Source organism: Zootoca vivipara, chromosome 1 (assembly GCF_965207765.1).
Source record: "Zootoca vivipara chromosome 1, rZooViv2.hap1.1, whole genome shotgun sequence".
In the NCBI taxonomy this organism is placed as follows: Eukaryota; Metazoa; Chordata; class Lepidosauria; order Squamata; family Lacertidae; genus Zootoca; species Zootoca vivipara.
This window is the reverse complement of record NC_142582.1, coordinates 3,073,324-3,085,432: the sequence shown is the minus strand read 5'-3', so window position 1 is coordinate 3,085,432 and position 12,109 is coordinate 3,073,324. Positions and strand designations below refer to the sequence as shown.

The 12,109-nt window shown below is 39.6% G+C and overlaps 1 protein-coding gene across 1 annotated transcript in view; it reads right to left on the bottom strand.

Moving 5' to 3' along the window:
• The window catches only part of TRPM8 (transient receptor potential cation channel subfamily M member 8), a 52,506-nt gene that overhangs the window by 30,975 nt on the left and 9,422 nt on the right, over positions 1-12,109 (bottom strand). The window contains exons 6-9 of the mRNA XM_035139135.2: positions 11,630-11,804; positions 9,216-9,283; positions 3,332-3,529; positions 1,076-1,178 (exon numbers count right to left, since the gene is read on the bottom strand). Of these exons, the coding sequence (XP_034995026.2) occupies positions 1,076-1,178; positions 3,332-3,529; positions 9,216-9,283; positions 11,630-11,804 (544 nt within the window). The remainder of the gene's footprint in view (positions 1-1,075; positions 1,179-3,331; positions 3,530-9,215; positions 9,284-11,629; positions 11,805-12,109) is intronic.

The window sequence follows — 12,109 nt, the reverse complement described above, 5'->3', positions numbered from 1 at the left end:
AATCATATTTTAAAATATAATAATCACCATATTTTCATGATTGTATGATGGATCAGAAAGTATTTGTGAATAGTCACTGTGCATATTTTTATGTTTATATTAGTATTTTTTTTACATTTCATTTTCTTCAGTCCTCGCTATTTACTTTCCCCACATACTGTATTCCCATCCATGTGTGTGTATACTGAGGATAAACATTCCCCCATCTGATAAAGTGAACTCTAGTTCATTTGTTAGACTTTAAGACACAGCTTATAACTCTTAATGTTTTATTATAAATTGTTCATATATACAAATCAAATAAATATGAAACATTATAAAAAGAATTAAGGAATTATAAAATGGTTGATTTTGCTGCAACAGCCTTACTGAAAATTCATACAAGAAGCATCATGCATGTATTCTCATAATTATCAGCATTCATTTGATAACAGAACAAAGAGACAAAATAGCTCATTTAACCTCTGCAAATTCCAAGACAGCACCAAGGCTCCATTCAATGTTTGAAGTTGTACTCTGCATTTCCATTTCTGTTTGCTTCAAAACATAGAAAACTATGGAGAAGTTCAAATATAAGCTGCCTACTGCTTTTGATCCATTACAGTGTCTGATCACACTCACTTGTATTTTCCATGATATTCATGATTGTTTCAGTTCAATAGAAATGGGTGCCTTTGCTGAACACCACCAATTGCCCAGTGCACATTTAAATCTTCCAAATTCCAGTGCGGATCTGAAAATCCTGATGGTTCCAGACCAGGGAAAGAGAAATTGCCACTCATTGCTATTCTAGCAAACTCTTTTCCAAAAGGGAAAATAGCGATATTGCTCAAATTTGTGTACAATTCATGACTGATGAGTTGCTAAGTACATTGTTTTTAAGGTAATGAGAAAATAGAAACTATTAATCAAGCAATATGTGTTTTTTTAAAATAAGTTTGGTTGTTTAATGAATTGATTAATTAATCAATTTTATGAACATCCATCCCAAACATTCTAGATGGCTTCCAAAATTTATTAAAATGCAATGTAAGCAACTGAATAATATTAAGAGACAAAACCAGCAACAGCATACCTTTATAAAGAGCAAATGAAATTGCGTTGCTCACAATTTCATCTCCTGCTTCTTCGATTTTGATCACAGTTAACAGATGAGGATTTTCAAGTACTTCTTTAATCTGCGCAAGGAAAGTTATGGTTTACTCTATCCGGAGGATCTTCATAATCAAATTACTGTCCTTTACAGAATATCCTGTCAAGTTTAACTAGAACTTATTACACAACTGTTGGAGATAAGTGGAGCAGGGAGGAATCATTCTGTTAGTCTTCATAACAATTTTAATATTACATTTTTTATGTGTCTAATGGACAAACACAACAGCAGTTCTGTGGCTTGAAATTCCACTACAGAAAAATATAGGAAGGATTGGGTCAGTGCACATACTGGCAAGCTTACCCACACATGGTCAGGATTATATATATATATATATATATATATATATATATATATATATATATATATATATACACACACACACACACACACACACACACACACACATACATGGCCGGGATGTGGGTGGCGCTGTGGGTTAAACCACAGAGCCTAGGGCTTGCAAATCAGAAGGTCGGTGGTTCAAATCCCGCGATGGGGTGAGCTCTCGTTGCTCGGTCCCAGCTCCTGCCAACCTAGCAGTTCAAAAGCACGTCAAAGTGCAAGTAGATAAATAGGTACCGCTACAGCGGGAAGGTAAACGGTGTTTCCATGAGCTGCTCTGGTTTGCCAGAAGCATACATACATACATACATACATACATAAACAATCCCTAAACAATCCCAAAAGAAAAGGCAACAACTACGCTAAGGCTCTTTTGTAACTGATTGGCAAATTTATTTATCTGTCCACCCACCCACCCATCATTCATCACCCATCTTCTCTTAGAACGGTCCAGTGGGATTATGAGGCACTGCATCACCAGACCCTGGTCTGGTTCAGCTGTTTTAAACAGATTTTATATATGTACTAGCTGACCCGGCCACACTGTGGGGGGTTTTTTGGGGGGGGAGTATTGATGTCATTTGTGTTTTGAATGGTAACATAACTTGTTTTTGGTTAGTGTTTTGATGTAATATGCTTTTCCGGATGTATGAACTTTGTCCTTGGATTTGTTGTTTTAATTATTTTTGTTTTCTTATGATTGTTTGCTGTGCCTGACTCAGGGTCCTTGTTTCCCAGGAAAGGGGGACGATGTGTCCATTCCCCCCTGGACAATGTGTTTTGTCCTCCCCCCCCCATTGTTGTGTCTCATCCCTGTGATTACTCCCATCCTGTAGCAACCCATGATGTATCCTGTCCCCCTCCCCCCACCCTATGTCAGCCCATGACCTATTCGGGCCCCTCCTCCCCCCACCCCCCACCCAGGGCTCCACTTGGGATAGTATTTAAAGTAGAATAGAGGCCTAATCTGCAGGCTGTTGAGCTGAGGCCTAGTCTGTAAATGGAGCCGAGGCCTAGTCTGTAGGCTGTAAAGTAGAGCCGAGGCCTAGTCTGTAAAGTAGAGCCGAGGCCTAATCTGTCGGCCTTGGCTTGGGCTAGTATTTAAATGCAAGCTGAGGCCTCTGCCCTGTATCTCCATTCCTTGGCCTGACTCTGTGGGTTGTCTGGTAATGGCCGCCTTGGTGGTTTCAGTTGCTCGGTTGATGACGTCATTATTTGCCGCTGCCCTTCAGAACTTTTGCTGGTGACAGCGCGCGATCTGCCTTTCTATTGGATGCTGCTGGAGTCTTCAGAGCTTCTGCTGGTGATATCTAATTTGGGCACCACTTTTTGTGTTTGATCATTATTTTAGGTATGAAAGGTGTGGTTTTTTTGGAATTTTGTTTATACCAGATCCCTCCCTGATGGGCAAGGTACGCTTGTCCTAATTTGATGCAATTTGGTTCAGTGGTTACAGAGGAAGGGTGCTACATCTGCACACACAGTGGGAATATATATATATATATATATATATATATATATATATATATATATAGTTTTAATTCTATTACTGTTTAATTGTTTTTTCTATGTTTTTAGTGATTCTTGTTTTTTCTCTGTAAGCTGCCTTGAGTCCCATCAGGGAAAAAGGCGGGGTATAAATAAATAAATAAATCATCAACAACAACCAATAACAATTCCCTTTTAATGCAAGTAAAACATTGTGCTAAAATTTCCAGAGCTTAGCTAGTCAATAAGTCTCTCCCAACAACCATTCACTGAAGGCTGACATATGGTTGAGCCTCTAAAGAAAACAGAAGTGTAAACAGGGCTCCTATCAATGGATAAACTTACCCATTTGATCCAGTTTTCAGTCTCCTCTTCTGTGAGTCTAGAAAGGGTTCGAGGCAAGTATCTGAGTAATTTCTCTTTGACAGATGATGACGTAAGTGAACCTTCTGACTCTGCTATGCTTGCAATCACGTCTGCAATCTGACCAGAACCTTCCACCACTACACAGGGAATTTTGCTCTTGACTGCAGTGTTAATGGCCTGTGGAATAAACCATTAGGATGAATAAAGATTCAGAAAAAAAGTCATCTTCCTGTAACAGTCCTTCTCGCCAGACCAATGCAAAGGATAGATCTCCAATGGCGCCTCCATTCTGCCAGCCATAATGCATTTTCATTTGCAAGAGAGGCACAACAAATTGTCACTCTTGACATGCACACCACTCTGGTCAGGGACTATGCAAATCCCCATGTTGGCCACTGATTCCAGACTATTGTGCTCAGCATAGGCGACACAGAAACTGTAGCAATGAACTAGCCATCTTGTTTGACACAGAAATAAGAAATGGGTAAATGGTTTTTTGGTGAAAAGGTTTAACATGGGGTTCTTCTATGGGGCTATATTGAAAGCAAAGAGAGCACTTGGAGCTCTAGCTAAGTTAATGATTAACTACTAACTGATTGTAGTTTCTCTATCATGTGAGTGTTGTAACCTTAGATCATGTGAGAGGTATTGGGTTGAAAAATATCCATAATGAAGGTAGTTGCCTTTGAGTCTTTTCTCCTAAACTCAATGGAGTGAAGATGTAAATTGAAGCTCTCCTGAAAGGAGAGCAAACAGTCTGGAGGCTGGAGGGAGTTCATGATGGTTGGGAGTTTGTAAAAAAGGAGATATTAAAAGCACAACTTCAGGCCATACCAATGAGATGGAAACATGGAATGTGCCAAAAGAAGCCAGGGCGGCTATCTAAAGAACTTTTAACTGAGTTAAGATTTAAAAGGGATATGTACAAAACCTGGAAAAGGGGGGAAATCACCGGAGAGGAATCCAAACAAATAGCCAGCACATGTAGAGACAAAGTCAGAAAAGCTAAAGCACAGAATGAACTCAGGCTTGCTAGAGAGGTTAAAAGCAACAAAAAGGGCTTTTATGGGTATGTCCGCAGCAAAAGGAAGAACAAGGAAACAGTGGGGTCACTTAGAGGAGAAGATGGTGAAATGCGAACAGGGGATAGAGAAAGGGCAGAACTCCTCAATGCCTTCTTTGCCTCAGTCTTCTCCAAAAAAGAAAACAATGCCCGACCTGAAGAATATGGAGCAGATGATTCAGCAGGGGAAACACAGCAGAATAAGTAAGGAGGTAGTACAAGAATACTTGGCTAGTTTAGATGTATTCAAGTCTCCAGGGCAAGATGAACTACATCCAAGAGTATTAAAAGAACTGGCAGAGGTGATTTCAGAACCACTGGCAATAATCTTTGAAAATTCCTGGAGAACAGGCAAAGTTCCAGCAGACTAGAGGAGGGCAAATGTTGTCCCTATTTTCAAAAAGGGGGAAAGAGAGGACCCAAACAATTACCACCCAGTCAGCCTGACATCAATACCAGGAAAGATTCTAGAGCAGATCATTAAGCAAATAAGGGTTCTGTCTTGGGCCCAGTCTTATTCAACATCTTTATCAATGACTTGGATGATGGGCTTGAGGGCATCCTGAGCAAGTTTGCAGATGACACCAAATTGGGAGGGGTGGCTAATACCCCAGAGGACAGGATCACACTTCAAAATGACCTTAACAGATTAGACAACTGGGCCAAAGCAAACAAGATGAATTTTAACAAGGAGAAATGTCATCTGCAAATGAATTTTAACAAGGAGAAATGTCATCTGCAAACCTGCTCAGGATGCCCTCAAGCCCGTCATCCAAGTCACTGATAAACATGTTAAATAAGACATTTTAAAAGATGGTGCTGTTAAGGTGCTACACTCAATAAGCCAGCAAATTTGAAAACTCAGCAGTGGCCAGAGGATTGGAGAAAATCAGTCTACATCCCAATCCTAAAGAAGGGCAGTGCCAAAAAAATGCTCCAACTACCAAATCTCTATGTGGGACAAGAAGCTACAGTTAGAACTGGATATGGAACAACTGATTGGTTCAAAATTGGGAAAGGACCACAGCAAGGCTGTATATTGTCTGCCTGCTTATTTAACTTATATGCAGAATTCATAATGCGAAAGGCTGGACTGGATGAATCCCAAACTGAAATTAAAATTACCAAAAGAAATATCAACAACCTCAGATATGCAGATGACACAACCTTGATGGCAGAAAGTGAGGAGGAATTAAAGAACCTTTTAATGAGGGTGAAAGAGGAGAGCGAAAAATATGGTCTGAAGCTCAACATAAAAAAAAAAACTAAGATCTTGGCCACTGGTCCCATCACCTCCTGGCAAATAGAAGGGGAAGAAATGGAGGCAGTGAGAGATTTTACTTTCTTGGGCTCCATGATCACTGCAGATGGTGACAGCAGTCACAAAATTAAACATGCCTGCTTCTTGGGAGAAAAGCAATGACAAACCTAGACAACAACTTATAAAACAGAAACATCATCCTGCCGACAAAGGTCTGTATAGTTAAAGCTATGGTTTTCCCAGTAGTGATGTATGGAAGTGAGAGCTGGACCATAAAGAAGGCTGATTGCCGAAGAATGGATGCTTTTGAATTATGGTTCTGGAGGAGACTCTTGAGAGTCCTAAGGACTGCAAGAAGATCAAACCTATCTATTCTGAAGGAAATCAGCCCTGAGTGCTCACTGGAAGGACAGATCCTGAAGCTGAGGTTTCAATACTTTGGCCACCTCATGAGAACAGAAGACTCCCTGGAAAAGACCCTGATGTTGGGAAAGATTGAGGGCACTAGGAGAAGGGGACGACAGAGGACGAGATGGTTGGACAGTGTTCTCGAAGCTACCAACATGAGTTTGACCATGTTGGCAGTGGAAGACAGGAGTGCCTGGTGTGCTGTGGTCCATGGGGTCTGGAAGAGTCAGACACGACCTAACAACAACAACAACAACAACAACAACAACAACAGATTAAGCAAGAGTTATTTTTCAGCTGATAAAAGAAATGAATCACAAATATGAACCATCAGTGGTGGTTTATTTTACCTGGTGACAACTTTTATTGTTAGAAATTTAATTATTGTTGTTGTTTAGTCGTTTAGTTGTGTCCGTTAGAAATTTAATTATAACAACCAAAATATAGGTTTATACAATTATTCAACAATACTTAGTATATGTTGTGGTTAGGGTTTTAGTACTATATCAGTATTAGTACTGAGGCAGTTGCCAACCAAATCAACGGGATTAGTAATTGTTTTAGGATGATAAGACTATACTCATGCTCCACAAAGCTATTAGGTGTATTAGCTTTCAGAATATTATTAATGCAGCATGTCTGGTACAGTACAATCCTATTTTGCAGACAATATCTCTGAGTGGATGCAACCAACATTTAACCACATTGCAGGCAGAAATGTTCACAAGTGAATGGAAAATGCATTAGAACGTGTGTTTGTGTGTGTGTGTTTAACAAAAATTGAGTCTGTGGTCCAGACTCAAAAACCACATAAATGTTCATTACACTTTAGATAACAAGGAATGCTAATGAGACTGAAAATACTCGAAGAGGAGGAGGTATAGCAAATAACACAAACACAAGGATGCAACATAAGGAACCTGAAAACGTCTCACATAAAAAATTAGAATATTTCAAATAATGCCACATGTTGAAATTTAGACCTAGTAAGCAAGGATATTTCTCAGGGATCATTCTTGGAAATTTTGGGTGCATATAGTCTACTGCAGTACTGTCACAAATGGAATTGAGAGACAACTTTGAAGATACTAGCCATTAAATATAGACAGAAGAATGAACACTAACAGTTACACTAGAGGTGAAGTTGACAACCATTTATCCAGATTCATGATCTAGTAACTGCAAACTGATCTAATGTAACTTAATGAAACAATGTAATATAGGCTGCTATTAATATAATTAGCAAGCATGAACTCATTTTATAACCATTTTAAACATCACACGAGACTCCTGATATTTTATACTGAAGGTCCTAAGATAACTGACTGTGCAAAACGTTCAAGAAATCTAAATAAGAATAATGCATATTTCAAATGTCAAAACAATATCGAATTAAACAAATTACCTAGTTAGGAATTCATCCACTTGCGAGCCTTAACAGAATTTATTGGATATTTAATTACTGAAAACTAGTTTTTCTTCTCAAGCTTCTGATGCTGAATAAGCAGAGTTCCCTCTGTCACAAGAAGGGTAGACAGCAGCATGATCCTGTGCATATTTAGTTGGAAGTAAGCTCCACTGTGTTGGGTGGAACCTGGAAGCTGTCTGCGGACAAACGCTGGCTCCCTCAGCCTATAGAGCGAGGTGAGCGCGCAACCCCAGGGGTACCTTTACCTTTACCCCCTTAGTAAAGGTCCTTCAGAGCAAAGTTCTGTGAAGACGAATGGTAAATTCTATAAAAATAAATTGGATTTGCTGCCCGATAAACGGATCAGTCAAGAGCAGGCTTTAATCTTCGCATTGTGATGAGAGAGTGGAGAATTTGCCAGCTTCAGTTTTAGGAACAGAAATTGGTGGTGGCGGGAGAACAATCACTACCTCATCTGCTTCACTTCATGCTGCTAAAAGTCAGTAATAGTCTATACTAGAGGTAAGTAATATCTATTTGACTGACATATATTCTTTTAACATACTTGCTTGGTGGTATGACATATGAAGGGTGGGATTTATGGCATTTGTGTGTGTGCGCGCTTTGGCCCTCCACTAGTTCAGTTCTGTACATTCTGACCTCAGAGCTACTCCTGTTTCTCATCTGTTTAATGTACATTGGCTCCCAGTACGTTTCCGAGCACAGTTCAAAGTGTTGGTGCTGACCTTTAAAGCCCTAAATGGCCTCGGTCCAGTAGACCTGAAGGAGCGTCTCCACCCCCATCGTTCTGCCCGGACACTGAGGTCCAGTGCCGAGGGCTTTCTGGTGGTTCCCTCGTTGCGAGAAGCCAAGTTGCAGGGAACCAGGCAGAGGGCCTTCTTGGTGGTGGCGCCCGCCCTGTGGAACGCCCTCCCATCAGATGTCAAAGAAAAAAACAACTACCAGATTTTTAGAAGACATCTGAAGGCAGCCCTGTTTAGGGAGGCTTTTAATGTTTATTCCATTATTGTATTTTATTTTTCTGTTGGAAGCCACCCAGAGTGGCTGGGGAAACCCAGCCAGATGGGCGGGGTATAAATAATAAATTATTATTATTATTAATTATTTTATTATTATTATTATTATTATTATTATTATTATTATTATTATTTAATAACACAACTCTTCTGCTTCTCTTTTGGAGTCTCTAACTGGTGCACGGTTAACAGGGAGGTGCACAAGCACATGAATAGATGCACAAGGCACCCATTTAAGAATATTTTGATGTCAAGGAATCTATGATTTTGAGCTGGTTGTCTAGAGATCACAAAATATCCCTCTGAGTTAACAATGCACTAGAATATAAACAAACAAACAAACAAACAAACAAACAAACCCAGTAATTCTTACAATGGCTATAAGCAACCATTTACCTCTCATACATACACACCAGGGTTTGACCTAAGAAAAAAATTAATTAGAATTAACCATTGAGATCTTTTTGCCTCCTTCTGTTGATATTGAAAAAGCTTGCTTGCTCAATATATATATATACACACACCTTTTAAAACAGCAACCATTGCCAAGAACACTCAGGATATTACTGAAACCTAAGCACACAGTCCTCGCATCTAAATGAATGAAACTGCAAAATGCTACATTCCATGCACACCTAACCTAAGATGTAGAAGACAGAGGGAGATTTTGGGGGGAACATACTTACTTTCAACGTTTCTATTCCACCTCCTTGGGCGAAACACACAATTGGAATCTTCCCACCATAATTAGAATCTGAAACACAAATGCAGTAATAAACAAATGTATGCATTTCCAGAAGAACACTTGCACAATTTAAAATTCTCAGAATTGTCCTTTGACCAGACTTTGTGTATTCCATTCTGAAAGCAGGCATTCATTAAAATGTGCCTGACCTTTCCATAATTTAAATAATCTCTCTTTATATAGCACTAGAATATTTTGCTGAATCTAATTTGATTCCTAGATTCGCTCTTCTCAGTATTTTAAGGAATGGCTACATTCCTCTTTGTTAATCAATACTTAGAGGCTTTTTCTTTGTTCACTTCAACTTGTACACAAGGCCCCTTCTCTCTCAGCTCTGTCGCTATCATCTCATGTTGATTCTTGGTATCTCTGTTCATAATTTCATTCATCTCTTCCAGCATCACAGTGGCATCCTTTATCTGTTCCAATTTTCCAAACAACTTGTCACAGGCGCTGTAGCGGCTACTCTAGAGTAACGACTCCTCCAGGCGTTGTCTTTTCATGCTTTTATTCAGTGCTGATTATTTACAGTGCAGAACAGTGCTATGTACATGTTGTCAGTTAGGGGTCAGAACCTCCAAATGGAGATTCCAGCAAAGTAGTCTAGGAATACTGAATCTCTGTCCCCGTCGTTTCCTGCGCAATTCCAGGGTCGGCGGGATTGGCCTTCTTCCCTTGCCTCCCACTTCCCTTCCCACACTGGGCATGGGCTCCGCTACCTTGCCTGAGCCTCGGTCACCACTTCCTGAGTCGCCGCTGGAGATATCTCCCTCCCCACTAGCACTAGCGCTGGGCGACGAGCTGGTACTTAAGATGGGAGGGACCTGCCTGTAGCTTCTGTCCCTCACACAACTATATGGATATCTACTCCATTTCATCACCTGCTGTTTCCCACTTTGCCTGTACTTTCTCATGTTCAGGCACATCTGGATCAACATCTTTTTCCACAGGTCCTATGCATTCTTTAATCCAATGTTTCTCTGATCCATTCTCATTTATCATTCTGCACATCTCAGCTCTTAATTCTGACAGCTGTTCATCTAACAGTTGTCCAACGATCAATGGGATATTCAGCAGTATCTTTGCCATGTTGGGTTCTATTAATCTCCCTTGTGGCAGTCTCTGCTTCAAGAAACTGGTGTCTGTCTCTTTAAGCCTGCATTAATCCTGAATTCCATTGCCATGCTGATGTTCCTTAAGCAGCCTAATGTAACCTCTGTAACTGCATCCTGATCCAGCCAACTCACTCTACTGAGTAGTGTGGTAAGGCATTGGGGGTGGGGGGGATTTGGTTAGGATTTTAATGAGAGCCTATCTAATTTTCACTTTACATGAAGCAAAACACAGCTCCTTTTTAAATTTTCTAATGACTTGCAAAAATGTGTACATCAAACAAAATTGCATAAAATTTTCACTAAACTGACATATTTTTATGAGCATTGTTGTTAAACCAATATTTTCTTGCCACTATCTAGGTAAAACCTGCTGCATGCTATCTTAAGACTCCTGTGTAAACTTTGAGGCTCTTCCATTATGCTTAACATTTTCTCTCTCCCACCCCCCTTTTTTGTTTTTGTTTGGCTATTATTTTAATTTGCGTTCTGGCTTAACATGCAGTTGTGCAGATGAAGTTGGGGGGGGGGATTTGAAATTGTACTCACCACTTCGTAACAGTTTTAAAAGTTGGATATTTGTCTTGTTTACCTTCCCTCTCCTCCCTCCCTCTCTCGCTCCCTTCTCCTCTCTTCATTATTTTTCCTCTGTAAGCTCCTCCAGGTAGCAACCTCAGGTTACCTTAAGTTATTCTGTGTTTTGTTATGTAAACTGACTAAGCCTTATAAATAGTAATAATAATATTTCCCATGATTTCCATCCAGAAACAGTGTAAAATTAATGCTTTGGGTTAGTAGATTTAATCAGCAAAGAAGGTCATTTACTAAGATACTTTAATTTATTTACTTACTTAATATATTCCTAGACTTCCTTTCAAGCAAAACTTCTTTGAAGGTATTTTACCATAAAACCAAATAAAACACTCCTGATTTGGTGTTGAATGTTGTCTGTTCTAGCGTGCTTGCCCTTTGTTGTTGTTTTTTTTTAAACCAATTCACAAATCAAGAACCTATAAATTGACCACTAGTAATGAACCCAGGTTGCAGAAATTACTGCAAATTTATGATGCTATTTTTGTGATATACAAATGACATGTTCTACTTATTTGTAGTACTGTATTTTATATCCTTATTATAAAGAAAGAAACCCAAATTAAAACAATTCACAATTAAAACTAGTTTGTTCACCCTCGGATATTCCTTTAATGCATTGGACCGACCCTAATGCTCATTAGAAACTGACCTGGCATAATGCGTTCTGAAATATATTTTTCTAACTGGGTTCGTAGCTTGGCCTCTATGCCGGGGTATCCATTAGTGCCATTATCAACCAGAATTAGATGTGTATGGTTATTATCCAGACAGTACAGTGGGTCCCTCTTGAGGTCATCCATGATATAGGGTGCGGAATAATACATCTGGAAAAGACATCCACATTAACAAAAAATAAGCTACTTCCACCAACTAATTACAGTTGTTGTGCAACAGGAAACCTCTAGCCACCTCTTATTTTACCTCTTAGAACTTTACAATACTCTTCTGCACATATTGCAGCTCTTTGTCAATAGCCTCTTGTGACTCATGGTCATCACCAGCATTGCTGTTTCCTCTCTCATTTTTGTATTGCCCTAGCCTGACCCACCTCCAGGAACTGATGTTTGTTGTGCCCTTTCTAGGCCCACTGCTGCCCTGGCAGTTCAAAACTTTACACCCTTCTATTCTA